Below are 21,574 nucleotides of genomic sequence, written 5' to 3' on the forward strand. Positions count from 1 at the left end.
TAATATAACAACGGGACCGAGTGGGTCCGGTCGGAATCAGACCACAGGTCATCGGCCTGGAAGGAGCGAGGTCGAAGTTCACCACTAAAGCCAGGTCCTTAGGTGTTCCCTCAAGAGGTGAGGGGGATTCTGCAGTCCCTAGGGAGCTAAACCATCATATAAACGGAATGATTTCCAAGCAGTGGAGGCCGTGAATGTATAACTCAATAACATGTTACACTGGCGCCCTCTGTTGGCCTTTCAACGACACTTCTGTTCGAAAGGTATCCTTCAAAAATGTATCTCCAATCTTCTCTAGGTCTTCCATTGTAGCTGTAGCACTATCAGAGTTGTAGTTGTCTTTTATAGTTGTACTTATTTTTGAGTTGTAGTTCTATTATAGCTGTTGTGTCAGTTGTTGTTCTATTGAGATTTAGTTCTATCAGAGATGTAGTTTTATGCTGCGTTCGGATTTGATACCAAACAGGAAGTGGGAAGGGAGAAACACGTCATTCTGTATACACGACTCTGGTAAACAATTCTCTGCTCACACAAAACTTTGTTGCGTTGAATATGATCGTATATTGAATATGATAACACTAACGTTAATTAATTGTACAGGTTTAACCAACTTCTGTATTGGTATGCTGATTGTTCTTAAGGCATTCTCAGTTGAAGGTCCAAAATATGTCAAATAACTGTTTTAATTAGTTACTCACCGCATACGATGTGGGGGGCAGTGTTGAAATTACCTCACATGATCTTGAGGGTTGAACTAGAATTTTTAGAGATATAGTTCAATCAGAGATTTAGTTATTTTATAGTTGGAGTTACAGTTGGAGTTCAATCTGAGATGTAGTTCTATCTGAGGTGTAGTTAAATAGTAGTTGCAGTTGTGTTGTGTAGTTAAAAAATAGTTGCAGTCCCGTTAAAGATTTAGTTCTATCAGAGTTGTAGTTCTATTACAGCGGTAGTTAGAGTTGTAGTTCCCTTAGAGTTGTAGTTCTATTAGAGTTGTAAGGTAGAGAGTGTGGAGTCGCTTGGACCAGGTAATTGTATTTGAATGTCTCTTTGCATGTGCGTGCAATGAATTGTGTGTGTTGTTATGTGTGTGTGTGTGTGTGTGTGTGTGCATGTGCGTGTGTGCGTGCGTGCATTCGTGTACGTGTGTGTTTGTGGGGTTGGGGGGGGGGATTAGTGGGGTGGGACCAGAACTATTCATGGAGAATATGAGTCATTCAGAGTCAAAACATACGACGCTTATTCTGCAGTGTTGTTGACTTGCTCTACCTACTGAGCTACACAGGGAACAGAACCCCCAACCCCGGCAGGGTTAGTCATACTCTGCGCACCCTGCCTTGCTCGTTTCCATGGCAACATTAATACCCCATAATACGTTGCAAATTTGTTTCTGTCTATAATTGTTGGCACAAGACATTCCATTGGTTCACACCTGAGTTTCTGTGTTTTTTGGGGTGTGTGTGTGTGTGTGTGTGTGTGTGTGTGTGTGTGTGTGTGTGTGTGTGTGTGTGTGTGTGTGTGTGTGTGTGTGTGTGTGTGTGTGTGTGTAAGTGTGTGTGTGTGTGTGTGTGTGTGTTTGGGTGTTTTCTCTGAGAGGAGTTGGAATCAGGGCGTTTCTAGGAGTGGCTGTCTGCTTTATTACGTACCGCCCGAAACCCCCTCGCTCGTTCTCTCTCTGCCTCTCTCTCACTGCCTCCCTGCCTCTCTCTCTCTCTGCCTCTCTCTCTTTCTCCGTGGCTCCCCCTCTCTCTCACTGCCTCTCCGTGCCTCAGACATTCAGTCTCTGTCTCCCGCTCTCTCTCTCTCTGTCTCCCTCTCTCTCTCCCGAGTCTCCAGAGAAGGAACATTGTCAAACTTCAGACTCGTAAGAACAAGTTGTGTTTTGTAGTGTGTTGTGTTGCAGTGTTTCGTGTTGTAGTGTGTTGTGTTGTAGTGTTTTGTTTTAGTGTGTTGCGTTCCAGTCTGTTATGCTGTGGTTTTTTCCAGTGTGTTGTTTTTTGATACGTTCCAGGGTGTTGTGTTGTGTTGTGTTGTGTTGTAGTGTGGTGTGTGTTGTTGTTGTAGTGTGTTGTGTTGTAGTGTTTTATTGTCGTTTTCTGTGTTGCAGTGTGTTGTTTTGTGCTGTAGTTTGTGGTGTTGTAGTGTTTCCTGTTGTGGTCGGTTGCGTTGTGTTGTAGTGTGTTGGGTTGTAGTGTGTTGTGTTGTATTGTAGTGTGTTCTGTGGTGTCGTATGTTGCAGTCTGTTGTGTTGTCATTTCTGGTGTTGCGTATAGTTGATAACGTGTGTGTTGTGTGTGATGGTTGTGTGTTTGTGTGTTGAATCCTATTCATGTTGAAACTTGTCTGTGTGTCACACATAAGTTCCCATTCCATGTTCCTCTTTTTGTTTCAGGACCAAACAGTATGGATGTAAGTACAGATGACACACACGCACACACACACACGCACACACACACACACACACACACACACACACACACACACACACACACACACACACACACACACACACACACACACACACACACACACACACACACACACACACTATTGTATGTACTGGTAGGGTGTGTGGGAAAGGGTTTGTATGTATTGTATGTAAGTATGTTCCCAGTATAAACCAGTTTGACTGGTTAAAAGATCAAAAAAGACACACCCTCACACAGCACACACAAAACACACACACACCCCCCCTCATCCTAACGGCCTTCCCTCCGCTCAGCTGAGCGATGCTCTCGGAGAAGGGGGGGTGTGGCCGGGCGGCGGCTCCAACCCGCCAGCAGGGGGCGCTGTTTGGCCGGGCGGTGCCACTAACCCCACCTGGCCAGGTAAGTCAGCCCGATCACCCGACCTGACCAGGTGAACATTACCGCTTACTAACCGTACCTGACCAGGTAAACGTTACCGCCATCTAACCCTACCTGGCCAGATAAACATTACCACTAGTTAACCCTGCCTGACCAGGTAATCATTACCACTCACTAACCCTACCTCGCCAGATAAACGTTAACCCTACCTGACCAGGTTATCATTACCACTAACTAACCCTACCTGACCAGGTAATCATTACCACTAACTAACCCTACCTGACCAGGTAACCATTACCACTAACTAACCCTACCTGACCAGGTAACCATTACCACTAACTAACCCTACCTGACCAGGTTGACATTAAGCACTGGGCCTGGGACAGGTGAAGCGTTCCCTCGGTGACGCGCTCTAACCCCTCCCCCAGGAGGAGCCCCAGCCCAGCCCGCCTGGCCCGGACAGGGGGGACCCCAGAACCCGGCTCAGCCCGCCTGGCCCGGACAGGGGGGACCCCCGGCCCAGCCCACCTGGCCCGGACAGGGGGGACCCCAGAACCCGGCACAGCCCACCTGGCCCGGACAGGGGGGACCCCAGAACCCGGCACAGCCCACCTGGCCCGGACAGGGGGGACCCCAGAACCCGGCCCAGCCCACCTGGCCCGGTGGAGCGGGGGCCCCAGCCCAGCCCACCTGGCCCGGACAGGGGGGACCCCAGCACCCAGCCCAGCCCACCTGGCCCGGACCAGGAGGTCCAGGGGGGGCCCAAACCCCGGCCCAGCCCACCTGGCCCGGTCCGGGGGGACCCACGCCCTCTGCCCAGAGTGTCTCAATGGTAAAGACAGACCGGTGGATACAGACAGACAGACAGACTACACACAGACAGACAGACTACACACAGACAGACAGACAGACAGACTACACACAGACAGACAGACTACACACAGACAGACAGACAGACTACACACAGACAGACAGACAGACAGACAGACTACACACAGACAGACAGACGGACGGACGGACGGACGGACGGACGGACGGACGGACGGACGGACGGACGGACGGACGGACGGACGGACGGACGGACGGACGGACGGACGGACGGACGGACTACACACAGACAGATCGACAGACAGACAGACAGATGGATTACAGCAGGAAATACAGGCAGACTACAGACGGACAGACAGATAGACAGATGGATGGATTACAGAAGGACAGACAGACATATCGATTTCAAACAGACATACAGACAGACATATTTATGACAGACAGGCAGAGTTAACCTGTTGTTGTGTTCACAGAATGTACCCTTCGATCAAAAGCTTCCAAATGGAGTTTTTGACAAACTTCTGATCACCGTCAAGGGCACTGTCAAACCCCACGCAAACACGTGAGTGAACGCTGGATCCACAAATCTGCCACCATTAATAACCAGAATCAACCAATAATAATCATATACCTTGTGTGTTTGTGTGTGTGCGTGTGTGTGTGTGTGTGTGTGTGTGTGTGTGTGTGTGTTTGTTGGTGCATGTGTTTGTGCTTGTGTGTGTGTTTCGGCTTGTATGTGTGTTTGTGTGTAACAGGTTCACAATGAACATCAAAAGCAGCCATGACCTTGCGTTCCACTTCAACGTGCGTTTCAACGAGGGAGGCCATAAGGTGATCGTGAGGAACAGCGAGATCAGCAAGAAGTGGGGCAAGGAGGAGCGGGGTGGGGCCTTCCCCTTCGTCCAGGGACAGCCCTTTGAGGTGAGCCAACACACAGGTCATTAAGGACCAGGTAGGGGTTAGACAGTACAGAGACAGGTCATTAAGGACCAGGTAGGGGTTAGACAGTACAGAGACAGGTCATTAAGGAGCAGGTAGGGGTTAGACAGTACAGAGACAGGTCATTAAGGAGCAGGTAGGGGTTAGACAGTACAGAGACGGGTCATTAAGGACCAGGTAGGGGTTAGACAGTACAGAGACAGGTCATTAAGGAGCAGGTAGGGGTTAGACAGTACAGAGACAGGTCATTAAGGAGCAGGTAGGGGTTAGACAGTACAGACCCAGGTCATTAAGGACCAGGTAGGGGTTAGACAGTACAGAGACAGGTCATTAAGGAGTAGGTAGGGGTTAGACAGTACAGAGACAGGTCATTAAGGAGCAGGTAGGGGTTAGACAGTACAGAGACAGGTCATTAAGGAGCAGGTAGGGGTCAGACAGTACAGAGACAGGTCATTAAGGAGCAGGTAGGGGTTAGACAGTACAGAGACAGGTCATTAAGGAGCAGGTAGGGGTTAGACAGTACAGAGACAGGTCATTACGGAGCAGGTAGGGGTTAGACAGTACAGAGACAGGTCATTAAGGAGCAGGTAGGGGTTAGACAGTACAGAGACAGGTCATTAAGGACCAGGTAGGGGTTAGACAGTACAGAGACAGGTCATTAAGGAGCAGGTAGGGGTTAGACAGTACAGAGACAGGTCATTACGGAGCAGGTAGGGGTTAGACAGTACAGAGACAGGTCATTAAGGAGCAGGTAGGGGTTAGACAGTACAGAGACAGGTCATTAAGGACCAGGTAGGGGTTAGACGGTACAGACAGGTCATTAAGGAGCAGGTAGGGGTTAGACAGTACAGAGACAGGTCATTACGGAGCAGGTAGGGGTTAGACAGTACAGAGACAGGTCATTAAGGAGCAGGTAGGGGTTAGACAGTACAGAGACAGGTCATTAAGGAGCTGGTAGGGGTTAGACAGTACAGAGACAGTTCATTAAGGAGGAGGTAGGGGTTAGACAGTACAGAGAGGTCATTAAGGAGGAGGTAGGGGTTAGACAGTACAGAGACAGGTCATTAAGGAGGAGGTAGGGGTTAGACAGTACAGAGACAGGTCATTAAGGAGCAGGTAGGGGTTAGACTGTACAGAGACAGGTCATTAAGGAGCAGGTAGGGGTTAGACAGTACAGAGACAGGTCATTACGGAGCAGGTAGGGGTTAGACAGTACAGAGACAGGTCGTTAAGGAGCAGGTAGGGGCTAGACAGTACAGAGACAGGTCATTAAGGACCAGGTAGGGGTTAGACAGTACAGAGACAGGTCATTAAGTACCAAGTAGGGGTTAGACAGTACAGAGACAGGTCATTAAAGAGCAGGTAGGGGTTAGACGGTACAGAGACAGACAGGTCATTAAGGATCTGGTAGGGGTTAGACAGTACAGAGAAAGGTCAATAATGACCAGGTAGGGGTTAGACAGTACCAACAGGTCATTAATGACCAATTGGGGTTGGTAGGGCTGGGTATCGTTGGGAAAATTATATTTTACTATATCTGGATACAAAACGTATAGAATGGAGTTATCGATTGAACGGGGAAGTTTCGATGCTACTCTGTACTGGGTTGTTTTGGTCGACACCTTTTTAAAGGGGTGGAGTACCGACGCCCACCCCTCGGGGTCAGGCAGCGACCAGGACCTGAGCGGTACTAACCCCCCGGTTCTCCTGGCAGATGAAGGTTCTCTGCACCAGCACAGCGTACAGGGTCGCCGTCAACGGCTCCCACCTGCTGGAGTACCAGCACCGCGTCAAGGACCTGCGCTCCATCAACCTGCTGTCCATCTACAAAGACGTCACCCTCACCTCCGTGCTCGTCGACCGCCTGCCCTGAAGACCCTAACCCCCCCCCCCCCCCCACCTCTTCGGGGTCGGTGGATACAAAGGACCAAAAGATACCTTATTGCTGTTGCTCATGTTAGGTTGTTTATGAATTAACTTCTACTGGTTGCTGGTTGAAAACTGAAAATGTGTTTTATATATATAGATTGATGGGGTGTAGTGAGAGCATGGAGATTGAAATATTAAATGTAGTCCGACAATAAAGCGATTATTAAACCCAATAGATATCTCCAGACTCAACCATCCCATTACTGATACAGATCTCTGAAATATTTTGCATTCACTTGAAGTAATTTAGCAGATGCTTTTATTCAGTGCCACTTACAAAATAGGAACAATCAAAGCTGTTAAATGATCCAATGTCTCTTCTGTTCATTGCGCAAAGGTAGGCAAGACCCATGATCAAACAAATATAAGGCCATGTCGAATGACAATAGCTTGGGCTGAATTTCAGAACTGGTTTTGAACACCAATGCAGTTTTATAAAACCGGTTCTTACCATCAAACATATCTCCGGACCTAAGCTATCGAGTTACACCTATAATACAGTTATGATGTAAATGTAAAAACAATAGGTATCAACAGACACACTCTGAATACCTAACTACTTCATAACTAAATTAAAACTCACTTGCATATAAAAGTAAATAGTAAAAGTATCTTAAGAGCAAGATAATCACACCTTGGATTTAAAAATAAGAAAAAATCCCTTAAAGATATCTGAAGGATGTTTGTTTCTTACTTTGTAGATAATTTCTTATGGATTTTTTGTTTATTAACTGGGATTCTTCGAACTGAACATCTTATATTTCTTTAAGATATAAATAATATTGTGACATTGAGAGTTAATGTATTTGTATTGGTTAATATTGATTTTATAGTTTATATACTATTAACAATATTTTGTACCTCATTGTAATGTATTGCGGCTCACTGAATCAAATATATTACGATATAATCATTATTTATCAATAATAGTATAGAAACATACATAAGTATAGGCAACTACGTGTATGCTAAGTTACTAGCAACTACACCATTTCTTCCGTTTTTTAACTTATTTACTGTAGATTTTACCTTTTTGTTTACCTATTTACTCTATCTACTACACTTCCTGTTTGGCTAGCACTTCTCCAACAAACAAGTTGGCAAGAATGGAATGAAATAAGTTGAGTTCTTCAGAAATATTGGAAGCAGTTGCTAAGAACATGACAGGTTGTGATATTGAGGAATGGCGGAGAACAACATTCTTCAGATGTTCTTCTAGGAAACTCAGAACTCGCGGCCGCGGGTGTTTGGGCGCGGCCACAGCGCGCGTCATGCTCCGTGCACGGGCGTGCCGGTCAGGTCGCGCGCGCGTTCAGTGCGCCGCGAAACCTGCGGCGTGACGTCAAGACGTTGCGCTGAGCGTCGCGACGTCACGTCTCGGGCAAACAAGCTCAGTCAGGGAAGTTCGCCCGCATTAAAGGGCTGGGGGGCGAACATGAGACCGACCCTATAGATTCAGGAGGAGTGTTCATGCATCTCAACAACGGCGTCAACCGATCGATCTCTCATCGAGCCGCGGGGACGCGCTCCTCTGATCGAGTCTCCAGGTCAGTGTCGCCCCTTGGCCCCTTTTACTGTTTACTGGTTTACTGGTCTAACGTCACACAACACCGACCATGTTAACATGGCTTATTCATGATGTGAACGTGTCTTACAGCTGTTCTAAGGTGTTCTACAGAGCTGTTCTAAGGTGTCATAGAGTTGTCCTAATGTGTTCTAAGGGCTGTCCTAAGGTGTTTCTACAGAGCTGTTCTAAGGTGTTCTACAGAGCTGTCCTAAGCTGTCCTACAGCTGTTCTAAGGTGTTCTAAAGCTGTCCTCACGGAACCACCACTCGGTTACCTGTATGTGTTGTTAGCTATGTAGCAGTTGTTAGCTTCTTGATGGGACATAGTTAGCAGGTTAGCTTCGCTGCTAGTGACAGGCAGGTCATTAACTGTTCCAGGACATGTCTCTCTCCGACGATGACAGACAGGTCCTTTCTGTTCCAGGACATGTCTCTCTCTCATGATGACAGACAGGTCGTCAACTGTTCCAGGACATGTCTCTCTCTCATGAAGACAGACAGGTCCTTTCTGTTCCAGGACATGTCTCTCTCTCATGATGACAGACGGGTCCTTTCTGTTCCAGGACATGTCTCTCTCTCATGATGACAGACAGGTCCTTTCTGTTCCAGGACATGTCTCTCTCTCATGATGACAGACAGGTCCTTTCTGTTCCAGGACATGTCTCTCTCTCATGATGACAGACAGGTCCTTTCTGTTCCAGGACATGTCTCTCTCTCATGATGACAGACAGGTCCTCAGCTGTTCCAGGACATGTCTCTCTCTCATGATGACAGACAGGTCCTCAGCTGTTCCAGGACATGTCTCTCTCTCATGATGACAGACAGGTCCTTTCTGTTCCAGGACATGTCTCTCTCTCATGATGACAGACAGGTCCTCAGCTGTTCCAGGACATGTCTCTCTCTCATGATGACAGACATGTACTCAACGATTGATTTGCTGATTCAGAGGGCTTCTGGTGCTAATCCCAGCTCCCATTCCCCTTAGTGACAGCCATGTCGGTGTGTCAGCGCATGAATGATGAGCTGGGTTTGGCTGCGGGCGGAGATCAGTCATCCCGGTGGTGGGTGGTGGGTGATTAGTGACGGCTCGCTGTGTCCTCAGAGCTTCTTCCCTCCGACCCTACTGGACCAGAACCTTTCTTGCAACGTTCCATCAACCTGACTTTTGTTATGCATGCATGCAGAGCAGGGTTGTCCCCCAGGGGCCCTGAGATGAGCCCCCCAGCCGTAGCGTAGATGTGTGTGGCTATGGCTAGGCTAGCGGGGTCTACCTTACCTTGACCTGCTCCTGCTAGCTCTTCTCTGTTGTGGCACCGCAGTGGTGAAACGAGCTCCCTGCTGATTTTCCCAGCAGTGTTGCTCACCAGCTTCTGCAGAAGCCAGTCCCTCCCTCCCAAACCCTCCTACTTATAGTATGTTGTACGTCGTCCTGGCACTTAATCATACTCAATCATACTATAGTACTCAGTTGTGCATCCTATCCTATCTATCTTGGTTGTGTACGGGGAATGGGTTAACCTAGAGATTAGTTAGTGCTTGGCCTTGTTTCACTTTCTGACGACAAATGTTTGATTGTAAGTTGCTTTGGTTAAAAGCGTCTGCCAAATGCCCTGGATGTAAATGTACACAGCCACACCCTGCCCATCACATGTCCTCACACATGCTCACTATGAAGATGCACTCCTACCCTTTTCTAGAGAAAACCGCTGTGTGACCCACTCGATGTTTGACCTCCTCCTCCTCCTCGTCCTCCTCCTCCAGTCAGAGTGTGGCGAGACTGTGATGTGACGAGCGACGGCCCCCGACGACCTCAGCACCAACCAATCGTCAGCCTGTCTGGAGGTAGGCTCCTCCCAGCACTTGGTTCTTAGTCGTGCAGCTGTATAGTAGACCCTCTGGTGAGGCCGTCTGCTGTAGCATACGTACCCTGTCTCACCCTACCCTGTCTCACCCCACTGTAGCCGCTCTTACCCCACCGTACCCTGTCTCACTCTACCATACCCTGTCTCACTCTACCGTATATAGCCTGTCTTACCCTACCATACCCTGTCTCACTCTACCGTATATAGCCTGTCTTACCCTACCATACCCTGTCTCACTCTACCGTATATAGCCTGTCTCACCCTACCATACCCTGTCTCACTCTACCGTATATAGCCTGTCTTACCCTACCATACCCTGTCTCACTCTACCCTGCCTTACCCTACCGTACTCTGTCTCACCCCATTGATGTACCCTGTCTTACCCCACCATAACCTGTCTTACCCTACAGTACCTATTTACCACACCGTACCCTGTCTCACCCCACCCTGTCTCACCCCACCCTGTCTCACCCCACCCTGTCTCACCCCACCCTGTCTTACCCAACCCTGTCTCACCCTACCCTGTCTCACCCCACCCTGTCTCACCCTACCCTGTCTCACCCTGCCCTGTCTCACCCTACCCTGTCTCACCCCACCCTGTCTCACCCCACCCTGTCTCACCCCACCCTGTCTCACCCCGCCCTGTCTCACCCCACCCTGTCTCACCCCACCCTGTCTCACCCCACCCTAAGCTGATGAGCCCCTCTGTCGGCAGGATGCACCTGCAGGCCTACCCCCTCCCCCAGCGCTCCCCCAGGAGGGCCCAGCAGGGGGAGGTCCTCCGCGCCGCCGCCGCCGCCGGTAACCGCGGCAACCCGGGAGGGGGGACCCGCCACCCCCTGAGCGTCCTGTCCGGCAACACGTCGCATCGCCACGGCAACGGGCCGACCCACCGCGGCAACGACAAGACCTCGTCCCGCGGCCCCGCCCCCCCTCCGCCGGGTTGCCACGACGACCAGGAGGAGCCGTGGAGCGTGGTGCGGCCCGGCTACGTCCGGGAGAAGATCGCCATGTTCGCCTCCTCGCCGCCGCCATCGCCGCCGCCACCGCCGACGGGCGCCGAGGACCCGGAGGAGGCCTTCGGCTCCACGGGCGGGGGGGGGCTGAAGGTGAAGGGGGGCTGGGAGCGGGAGAGCCGCTCTGCCAAGCGGCCGCGGCGGTCCGGGGGGCGGGGCCTCGCGGCGGGGGGAGGGGGGGCGGAGCCTGAGGAGGCGGTGTCGGTGGGCGAGATGGTGGCCTCCCTGGAGCAGCGGATGACCTCCGTCCCGCTGCTCGCCCTCCAGCGGAGCTCCTCCAGCCTCACCCCGACCCGCACGCCGCCCGGCCCCGCCCTCCCCCGGCCCCCCGCTGGGGGGCCGGGGGAGGAGGGGCCGGGCGGCGGGGGGGAGGCGGTGCGCGTCTGGGACCTGGTGGCCCGGCTGGAGTCCGAGTGTGTGAAGGGCCCCTCGGGACCCGGCCGGCGGCTCCTAAGGGGGGTGGGACGCGTGCTGTTGACCCACTCCTCCTCCTCCTGCTCCTCCTCCTCCTCCTCTTCCTCCTGCTCCTCCTCCTCCTCCTCGCCCCAGCCTCCCTCGGCCCCGCCCACGCCGGCCCCGGGTTCCGGTTCAGAGGCCCGGCTGGAGGTCCAAAGACCCCGGGCCCGCCCCCCCACAGACCCCCAGACCCTGCGCTGTGGGCAGGAGGAGGAGGAGGAGGAGGAGGAGCCAGGGAAGCTGTTCTTCTCCTCGCCGCTGGTCCAGATCTTCTCCTCCTCCTCCTCCTCCTCCTCCTCCGCCCGGCCCCGAGGAGAACCAGCCGTAGGAGGGAGCAGGTCGTCACGGGCCCTTCCTCCCACCTCCCCGCCGCTCCTCCTCCTCCCCAGCCCCGACTCCTGTGGAGCCCCAGAGCTGGACGTGAGGAGGGCACCGCCCCGAGGAGGAGGAGGAGGAGCACTAGAGCAGGAGCCCGGCGCCTCCCAGGACTTCCTGGAGGCGCGCTTCCAGCTGCAGCTCCTCCTGGAGCCGCAGCCCGCGCTGCTGCTCCTCCCGCAGCACCTCCTCCTGCACATCCTGTCGCTGCTGCCCACGCACAGCCTGGCCGCGCTCAAGTGCTGCTGCCGCCACTTCGCCTCGCTGATGGACGCCTACGGCGTGCGCGCCGCCGACTCCCGCTGGGTGGGCGACCCGCGCTACCGCGACGACCCCTGCAAGCAGTGCAAGCGGCGGTATCGCCGCGGCGACGTGTCGCTGTGCCGCTGGCACCACAAGCCCTACTGCCAGGCGCTGCCCTACGGCCCGGGCCACTGGATGTGTTGCCACGGCACCCGCAAGGACGCGCCCGGCTGCAACGTGGGTCTCCACGACAACCGGTGGGTGCCGGACTTCCACAGCTTCACCTCGGCCCTCTACATGAGGAGGAGGGGGGAGTCCGCCGACGAGGCCTGAGGTGTGTGTGTGTGTGTGTGTGTGTGTGTGTGTGTGTGTGTGTGTGTGTGTGTGTGTGTGTGTGTGTGTGTGTGTGTGTGTGTGTGTGTGTGTGTGTGTGTGTGTGTGTGTGTGTGTGTGTGTGTGTTGCCATTAGCATGTGGGGATTGATCCTCTGCTGCCCACCGCCCACCAAACACACGACCAGCAGGAAGTAGTCCTCTCTGCCATGGGTCTGCTTCCTGTGAGGGGGCCGCGTGCCGCGCCATCTCTACGTCCCACCCCCCACCCCCACCCCCCCCCCCGCACGGCTCAGCGCAACACTCACTGGAACCAATGACATGTGAGGAAAGAAGATCTCTGTACATATTTATGAAGTTGGGAGGTTTGAATGTATTACCCACAATGCCCCAGGTCCCCGGTCGCGGCAAAGAAACGCTTTACAAAACAATGCTGGAGTTGAGAATTTAAAAAAAATCTATTTTTTTGCCATGAGAAACTATAATGTGGAACTCTTATCTTTGTATTGTTTAAGGTCCTTGGGTTTGGCGGCTGTTCCTGAATGATATTTTGCTTAATAAAGTGCATCCGTTTGGTTTTATGATCGAAGAATGCGACTCCTTTTATTGAGCTGGCCTCACACGCTAATGCTGAACATCTGTGACCTCCGATGCTAGTAGGAGCGTTGTCATGGACACGGGTTGGTAGTAGTGTAGTCATGGATATAGGGTTGCCATGGATACCCCCTACTGGTGTCTGTCAGTAGTTGGGTTGTCTCAGATGATCAAAGGTTTGAAATGATGTAGAATAGATACAGAATGGAACCTGTTGATGTAATGGTATCAAAGACCATAAACATCTAGAATTGAACAACACCTCATGGTTAACACTTTGCCTGAGGAATGTCGTTCATACATATTTCGTTATAATTGTATTGCCTCATTGGGTGTGAATATAATGTTGAATATTACTCCTGGCAATGTCCCAATGCTCAGCTCTGTAGCGCATTGGATAGGGCACTCTAAAAGACCAGGGGCCTCGCCCTCATGTACTAAGACTTGCGTGAATTTCATACTGAAACTTGGCGTACGCCAAAACCCAGAAACTGTCTTACGCACAAATAAATTCAGATGTATGTATCAAAGTGTGCGAACGCATGGATCCAAGCACGTTTCTTTTGTACATCTCGATCAACGTGGAATTGAGCGCACATGCCGAGGTGCCAAACTCCTCCCTGTCCACGCCCTCATGTAAATATGCAATTTCATTTAAATAGGCCTCTGGACCTGAGATTCACCTCTTAATCCGATCACCTGGCACCATGAACAGAGGCAAAAAACGAAACTTCACGGAGTCTGAGCTCGAGATTTTGCTCCACAAGTTAGAAATGCGCAAGCATATGCTATTGGAACCCTGTCAACAGGGATAAATGCAAAACAAAAGAGAAGTGAGTGGGAGTGTGTTTGCGAGGCCGAAAAAAAAAAACATAAGGGGTAACGCTGTCGTTTTTTATCGGTCATCATGAAAAAAAAAAAATAAGGGGTCACACTGTTGTCTTTGCCAAATAAAATATAAGGGGTAACACTGTCGTTTTTATCAAATGAAACATAAGGGGTAGCACTGTCGTTTTTTATCGGTCGTCATGAAAAAAAACATAAGGGGTAACACTGTAGTTTTTATCAAATGAAACATGAGGGGTGACACTGTCATTTTTCTTTGGTCGTCATGAAAAAAACCATAAGGGGTAACACTGTCGTTTTTTATCGGTCGTCATGAAAAAAAACATAAGGGGTAACACTGTTGTTTTTTATCGGTCGTCATGAAAAAAACATAAGGGGTAACACTGTCGTTTTTTATCGGTCGTCATGAAAAAAAAACATAAGGGGTAACACTGTCGTTTTTTATCGGTCGTCATGAAAAAAAACATAAGGGGTAACACTGTTGTTTTTTATTGGTCGTCATGAAAAAAAAAAAGGGGTCACACTGTTGTCTTTGCCAAATAAAATATAAGGGGTAACACTGTCGTTTTTATCAAATGAAACATAAGGGGTAGCACTGTCGTTTTTTATCGGTCATCATGAAAAAAACATAAGGGGTAACAATGTCGTTTTTATCAAATGAAACATGAGGGGTGACACTGTTGTTTTTTATTGGTCGTCATGAAAAAAAAAGGTAAGGGGTTTCACTGTCGTTTTTTATCGGTCGTCATGAAAAAAAACAGAAGGGGTAACACTGTTGTTTTTTATCGGTCGTCATGAAAAAAAAAATAAGGGGTAACGCTGTTGTTTTTTATCGGCCGTCATGAAAAAAACATAAGGGGTAACACTGTCGTTCTTTATCGGTCGTCATGAAAAAAAACATAAGGGGTAACACTGTCGTTTTTATCAAATGAAACATGAGGGGTGACACTGTCATTTTTCTTTGGTCGTCATAAAAAAACCATAAGGGGTAACACTGTTGTTTTTTATCGGTCGTCATGAAAAAAAACATAAGGGGTAACACTGTCGTTTTTTATCAGTCGTCATGAAAAAAAACATAAGGGGTAACGCTGTTGTTTTTTATTGGTCGTCATGAAAAAAACATAAGGGGTAACACTGTTGTTTTTTATTGGTCGTCATGAAAAAAAACGTAAGGGGTAACACTGTCGTTTTTTATCGGTCGTCATGAAAAAAAACATAAGGGGTAACACTGTAGTTTTTATCATATGAAACATGAGGGGTGACACTGTCGTTTTTCTTTGGTCGTCATGAAAAAAACATAAGGGGTAACACTGTCGTTTTTTATCGGTCGTCATGAAAAAAAACATAAGGGGTAACACTGTTGTTTTTTATTGGTCGTCATGAAAAAAAAAAAGGGGTCACACTGTTGTCTTTGCCAAATAAAATATAAGGGGTAACACTGTCGTTTTTATCAAATGAAACATAAGGGGTAGCACTGTCGTTTTTTATCGGTCATCATGAAAAAAACATAAGGGGTAACACTGTAGTTTTTATCAAATTAAACATGAGGGGTGACACTGTTGTTTTTTATTGGTCGTAATGAAAAAAAACGTAAGGGGTTTCACTGTCGTTTTTTATCGGTCGTCATGAAAAAAAACATAAGGGGTAACACTGTCGTTTTTTATCGGTCGTCATGAAAAAAAAAAAAAGGGGTAACGGTGTTGTTTTTTATTGGCCGTCATGAAAAAAACATAAAGGGTAACACTGTCGTTTTTTATCGGTCGTCATGAAAAAAAACATAAGGGGTAACACTGTCGTTTTTTATCGGTCATCATGAAAAAAACATAAGGGGTATCACTGTAGTTTTTATCAAATGAAACATGAGGGGTGACACTGTTGTTTTTTATCGGTCGTCATGAAAAAAAACAGAAGGGGTAACACTGTTGTTTTTTATCGGTCGTCATGAAAAAAAAAATAAGGGGTAACGCTGTTGTTTTTTATCGGCCGTCATGAAAAAAACATAAGGGGTAACACTGTCGTTCTTTATCGGTCGTCATGAAAAAAAACATAAGGGGTAACACTGTCGTTTTTATCAAATGAAACATGAGGGGTGACACTGTCATTTTTCTTTGGTCGTCATAAAAAAACCATAAGGGGTAACACTGTTGTTTTTTATCGGTCGTCATGAAAAAAAACATAAGGGGTAACACTGTTGTTTTTTATCGGTCGTCATGAAAAAAACATAAGGGGTAACACTGTCGTTTTTTATCGGTCGTCATGAAAAAAAAACATAAGGGGTAACACTGTCGTTTTTTATCGTCGTCATGAAAAAAAACATAAGGGGTAACACTGTTGTTTTTTATTGGTCGTCATGAAAAAAAAAAAGGGGTCACACTGTTGTCTTTGCCAAATAAAATATAGGGGGTAACACTGTCGTTTTTATCAAATGAAACATAAGGGGTAGCACTGTCGTTTTTTATCGGTCATCATGAAAAAAACATAAGGGGTAACAATGTCGTTTTTATCAAATGAAACATGAGGGGTGACACTGTTGTTTTTTATTGGTCGTCATGAAAAAAAAAGGTAAGGGGTTTCACTGTCGTTTTTTATCGGTCGTCATGAAAAAAAACAGAAGGGGTAACACTGTTGTTTTTTATCGGTCGTCATGAAAAAAAAAATAAGGGGTAACGCTGTTGTTTTTTATCGGCCGTCATGAAAAAAACATAAGGGGTAACACTGTCGTTCTTTATCGGTCGTCATGAAAAAAAACATAAGGGGTAACACTGTCGTTTTTATCAAATGAAACATGAGGGGTGACACTGTCATTTTTCTTTGGTCGTCATAAAAAAACCATAAGGGGTAACACTGTTGTTTTTTATCGGTCGTCATGAAAAAAAACATAAGGGGTAACACTGTCGTTTTTTATCAGTCGTCATGAAAAAAAACATAAGGGGTAACGCTGTTGTTTTTTATTGGTCGTCATGAAAAAAACATAAGGGGTAACACTGTTGTTTTTTATTGGTCGTCATGAAAAAAAACGTAAGGGGTAACACTGTCGTTTTTTATCGGTCGTCATGAAAAAAAACATAAGGGGTAACACTGTAGTTTTTATCATATGAAACATGAGGGGTGACACTGTCGTTTTTCTTTGGTCGTCATGAAAAAAACCATAAGGGGTAACACTGTCGTTTTTTATCGGTCGTCATGAAAAAAAACATAAGGGGTAACGCTGTTGTTTTTTATCGGCCGTCATGAAAAAAACATAAGGGGTAACACTGTCGTTTTTTATCGGTCGTCATGAAAAAAAACATAAGGGGTAACACTGTTGTTTTTTATTGGTCGTCATGAAAAAAAAAAAGGGGTCACACTGTTGTCTTTGCCAAATAAAATATAAGGGGTAACACTGTCGTTTTTATCAAATGAAACATAAGGGGTAGCACTGTCGTTTTTTATCGGTCATCATGAAAAAAACATAAGGGGTAACACTGTAGTTTTTATCAAATTAAACATGAGGGGTGACACTGTTGTTTTTTATTGGTCGTAATGAAAAAAAACGTAAGGGGTTTCACTGTCGTTTTTTATCGGTCGTCATGAAAAAAAACATAAGGGGTAACACTGTCGTTTTTTATCGGTCGTCATGAAAAAAAAAAAAAGGGGTAACGGTGTTGTTTTTTATTGGCCGTCATGAAAAAAACATAAAGGGTAACACTGTCGTTTTTTATCGGTCGTCATGAAAAAAAACATAAGGGGTAACACTGTCGTTTTTTATCGGTCATCATGAAAAAAACATAAGGGGTATCACTGTAGTTTTTATCAAATGAAACATGAGGGGTGACACTGTTGTTTTTTATTGGTCGTCATGAAAAAAAAAGGTAAGGGGTTTCACTGTCGTTTTTTATCGGTCGTCATGAAAAAAAACAGAAGGGGTAACACTGTTGTTTTTTATCGGTCGTCATGAAAAAAAAAAAAAGGGGTAACGCTGTTGTTTTTTATCGGCCGTCATGAAAAAAACATAAGGGGTAACACTGTCGTTCTTTATCGGTCGTCATGAAAAAAAACATAAGGGGTAACACTGTCGTTTTTATCAAATGAAACATGAGGGGTGACACTGTCATTTTTCTTTGGTCGTCATAAAAAAACCATAAGGGGTAACACTGTTGTTTTTTATCGGTCGTCATGAAAAAAAACATAAGGGGTAACACTGTCGTTTTTTATCAGTCGTCATGAAAAAAAACATAAGGGGTAACGCTGTTGTTTTTTATTGGTCGTCATGAAAAAAACATAAGGGGTAACACTGTTGTTTTTTATTGGTCGTCATGAAAAAAAACGTAAGGGGTAACACTGTCGTTTTTTATCGGTCGTCATGAAAAAAAACATAAGGGGTAACACTGTAGTTTTTATCATATGAAACATGAGGGGTGACACTGTCGTTTTTATTTGGTCGTCATGAAAAAAACCATAAGGGGTAACACTGTCGTTTTTTATCGGTCGTCATGAAAAAAAACATAAGGGGTAACGCTGTTGTTTTTTATCGGCCGTCATGAAAAAAACATAAGGGGTAACACTGTCGTTTTTTATCGGTCGTCATGAAAAAAAACATAAGGGGTAACACTGTTGTTTTTTATTGGTCGTCATGAAAAAAAAAAAGGGGTCACACTGTTGTCTTTGCCAAATAAAATATAAGGGGTAACACTGTCGTTTTTATCAAATGAAACATAAGGGGTAGCACTGTCGTTTTTTATCGGTCATCATGAAAAAAACATAAGGGGTAACACTGTAGTTTTTATCAAATTAAACATGAGGGGTGACACTGTTGTTTTTTATTGGTCGTAATGAAAAAAAACGTAAGGGGTTTCACTGTCGTTTTTTATCGGTCGTCATGAAAAAAAACATAAGGGGTAACACTGTCGTTTTTTATCGGTCGTCATGAAAAAAAAAAAAAGGGGTAACGGTGTTGTTTTTTATTGGCCGTCATGAAAAAAACATAAAGGGTAACACTGTCGTTTTTTATCGGTCGTCATGAAAAAAAACATAAGGGGTAACACTGTCGTTTTTTATCGGTCATCATGAAAAAAACATAAGGGGTATCACTGTAGTTTTTATCAAATGAAACATGAGGGGTGACACCGTTGTTTTTTATTGGTCGTCATGAAAAAAAACGTAAGGGGTTTCACTGTCGTTTTTTATCGGTCATCATGAAAAAAAACATAAGGGGTAACACTGTCGTTTTTTATCGGTCATCATGAAAAAAAAAAAAAGGGGTAACGCTGTTGTTTTTTATCGGCCGTCATGAAAAAAACATAAGGGGTAACACTGTCGTTTTTTATCGGTCGTCATGAAAAAAAACATAAGGGGTAACACTGTTGTTTTTTATTGGTCGTCATGAAAAAAAAAAAGGGGTCACACTGTTGTCTTTGCCAAATAAAATATAAGGGGTAACACTGTCGTTTTTATCAAATGAAACATAAGGGGTAGCACTGTCGTTTTTTATCGGTCATCATGAAAAAAACATAAGGGGTAACACTGTAGTTTTTATCAAATTAAACATGAGGGGTGACACTGTTGTTTTTTATTGGTCGTAATGAAAAAAAACGTAAGGGGTTTCACTGTCTTTTTTATCGGTCGTCATGAAAAAAAACATAAGGGGTAACACTGTCGTTTTTTATCGGTCGTCATGAAAAAAAAAAAAAGGGGTAACGGTGTTGTTTTTTATTGGCCGTCATGAAAAAAACATAAGGGGTAACACTGTCGTTTTTTATCGGTCGTCATGAAAAAAAACATAAGGGGTAACACTGTCGTTTTTTATCGGTCATCATGAAAAAAACATAAGGGGTATCACTGTAGTTTTTATCAAATGAAACATGAGGGGTGACACCGTTGTTTTTTATTGGTCGTCATGAAAAAAAACGTAAGGGGTTTCACTGTCGTTTTTTATCGGTCATCATGAAAAAAAACATAAGGGGTAACACTGTCGTTTTTTATCGGTCATCATGAAAAAAAGATTAAGGGGTAACGCTGTTGTTTTTTATCGGCCGTCATGAAAAAAACATAAGGGGTAACACTGTCGTTTTTTATCGGTCGTCATGAAAAAAAAAATAAGGGGTAACACTGTAGTTTTTATCAAATGAAACATGAGGGGTGACACTGTCATTTTTCTTTGGTCGTCATGAAAAAAACCATAAGGGGTAACACTGTTGTTTTTTATCGGTCGTCATGAAAAAAAACATAAGGGGTAACACTGTCGTTTTTTATCGGTCGTCATGAAAAAAAAAAAAAGGGGTAACGCTGTTGTTTTTTATCGGCCGTCATGAAAAAAACATAAGGGGTAACGCTGTTGTTTTTTATCGGTCGTCATGAAAAAAACATAAGGGGTAACACTGTTGTTTTTTATCGGTCGTCATGAAAAAAAACATAAGGGGTAACACTGTCGTTTTTTATCGGTCGTCATGAAAAAAAAAAAAAGGGGTAACGCTGTTGTTTTTTATCGGCCGTCATGAAAAAAACATAAGGGGTAACACTGTTGTTTTTGATTGGTCGTCATGAAAAAAACCACAAGGGGTAACACTGTTGTTTTTTATTGGTCGTCATGAAGAAAAACATAAGGGGTAACACTGTTGTCTTTGTCAAATAAAATATAAGGGGTAACACTGTCGTTTTTTATCAGTCATGAAAAAACCATAAGGGGTAACAATGTCGTTTTTTATTGGTTGTCACACACATACATTTTAATGTCATGTATATCCTCTTTATTGATGATTGATCAGTGTGAATTGTCATCGCCTCAGTGGTGCAGTGGAGTGCACTCTGCCTAACCCACTGGAGACAGCGGCTCAATTTCTGTAGAAAACACAATATCTTTAATTTCAAACGTAATGCTATCATGTCTATTGCATCATCATATATAACCATAGACATATTTAAATTATAAATCTCAGTGGGAAGTCGAGAGAGCTGTGAGCTAACCCCCTGGGGACCGGGGTTCAAGTCTGGTTGATGTCCTTTGTTGGAAGACTCTTATCTCTATTTCATGCAAATTATAAAGTCAAGTATAACCATTGTGTTGACTTGATTTGATGTCTTGATGGTGCATTGATAAGTTCGGAGGTTAATACTCCAAACAGCTCAGGTTCGGATCCCTGCAAATACGTCGACAGGGGTACTGCTGTCGTTTTTTATTGGTCAACATGGAAAAAACATGAGGGGTAACACTGTTGTTTTTTATCGGCCGTCATGAAAAAAAAACATAAGGGGTAACACTGTTGTTTTTTATTGGTCTTCATGAAAAACCATATAAGGGGTAACACTGTTGTTTTTTATTGTCATATATAACCACAGACATTTTTTAGTAATAAATCTCAGTGGGAAGTGGAGAGAGCTGTGAGCTAACCCCCTGGGGACCGGGGTTCAAGTCTGGTTGATGTCGTCTGTTGGAAGACACTTATTTCTATTTCATGCAAATTATAAAGTCAAGTATAACCATTGTGTTGACTTTATTCGGTGTCTTGATGGTGCATTGATAACTTCGGAGGTTAATACTCCAAACAGCTCTGGTTCGGATCCCTGCAAAAACGTCGACAGGGGTACCGCTGTCTTTTTTTATTGGTCAACATGGAAAAAACATGAGGGGTAACTCTGTTGTTTTTTATCGGCCGTCATGAAATAAACATAAGGGGTAACACTGTCGATATTCATAAAATAAAACATAGGGGGTAACACTGTTGTTTTTCTTTGGTCGTCATGAAAAAAATACAAGGGGTAACACTGTTGTTTTTTATTGGTCGTCATGAAAAAAAAACATAAGG

General features: G+C 45.9%; 2 protein-coding genes across 5 annotated transcripts; both read left to right on the plus strand.

Annotated features, from left to right (window-relative positions):
- Positions 1-270: 270 nt before the first annotated feature.
- On the plus strand, positions 271-7,226 carry lgals3b (lectin, galactoside binding soluble 3b). 4 transcript variants are annotated; one of them, XM_056591173.1, is made up of 9 exons: positions 271-510; positions 2,393-2,409; positions 2,723-2,828; positions 3,236-3,257; positions 3,300-3,497; positions 3,540-3,639; positions 4,109-4,197; positions 4,391-4,556; positions 6,289-7,226. In XM_056591173.1, exons 1-9 carry the CDS (start codon positions 438-440, stop codon positions 6,445-6,447), a joined length of 930 nt encoding a protein of 309 aa, XP_056447148.1. In that variant the 5' UTR covers positions 271-437; the 3' UTR covers positions 6,448-7,226. The 4 variants fall into 4 exon arrangements, with proteins under 4 accessions (XP_056447148.1, XP_056447147.1, XP_056447149.1 ...); XM_056591172.1 differs by having other exon boundaries at positions 3,236-3,497; XM_056591174.1 differs by lacking the exon at positions 271-510 and adding an exon at positions 1,698-1,864 and having other exon boundaries at positions 3,236-3,497; positions 6,289-7,224.
- Positions 7,227-7,867: 641 nt separating this feature from the next.
- fbxo34 (F-box protein 34) lies at positions 7,868-12,609 on the plus strand. Its single transcript, XM_056589793.1, has 4 exons — positions 7,868-8,050; positions 9,767-9,911; positions 10,647-11,193; positions 11,299-12,609. The coding sequence occupies exons 3-4, from the start codon at positions 10,648-10,650 to the stop codon at positions 12,352-12,354; spliced, it is 1,602 nt and encodes a 533-aa protein (XP_056445768.1). The 5' UTR covers positions 7,868-8,050; positions 9,767-9,911; position 10,647; the 3' UTR covers positions 12,355-12,609.
- The last annotated feature ends 8,965 nt before the right edge of the window (positions 12,610-21,574 follow it).

This window comes from Gadus chalcogrammus, chromosome 5 (genome assembly GCF_026213295.1).
Source record: "Gadus chalcogrammus isolate NIFS_2021 chromosome 5, NIFS_Gcha_1.0, whole genome shotgun sequence".
In the NCBI taxonomy this organism is placed as follows: Eukaryota; Metazoa; Chordata; class Actinopteri; order Gadiformes; family Gadidae; genus Gadus; species Gadus chalcogrammus.

Bases quoted from the DNA above. Each gene is read 5' to 3' on its own strand.
- lgals3b (XM_056591172.1), top strand. From the start codon at position 438: ATGCTGCGTTCGGATTTGATACCAAACAGGAAGTGGGAAGGGAGAAAC. The intron at 3,498-3,539 runs CTGGCCCGGACA...AGCCCAGCCCAC, and splicing joins GGGGCCCCAGCCCAGCCCAC to CTGGCCCGGACCAGGAGGTC. The intron at 4,198-4,390 runs GTGAGTGAACGC...TGTGTGTAACAG, and splicing joins GTCAAACCCCACGCAAACAC to GTTCACAATGAACATCAAAA.
- fbxo34 (XM_056589793.1), top strand. From the start codon at position 10,648: ATGCACCTGCAGGCCTACCCCCTCCCCCAGCGCTCCCCCAGGAGGGCC. The intron at 11,194-11,298 runs GTCCCGCTGCTC...CCGGGGGAGGAG, and splicing joins TGGAGCAGCGGATGACCTCC to GGGCCGGGCGGCGGGGGGGA.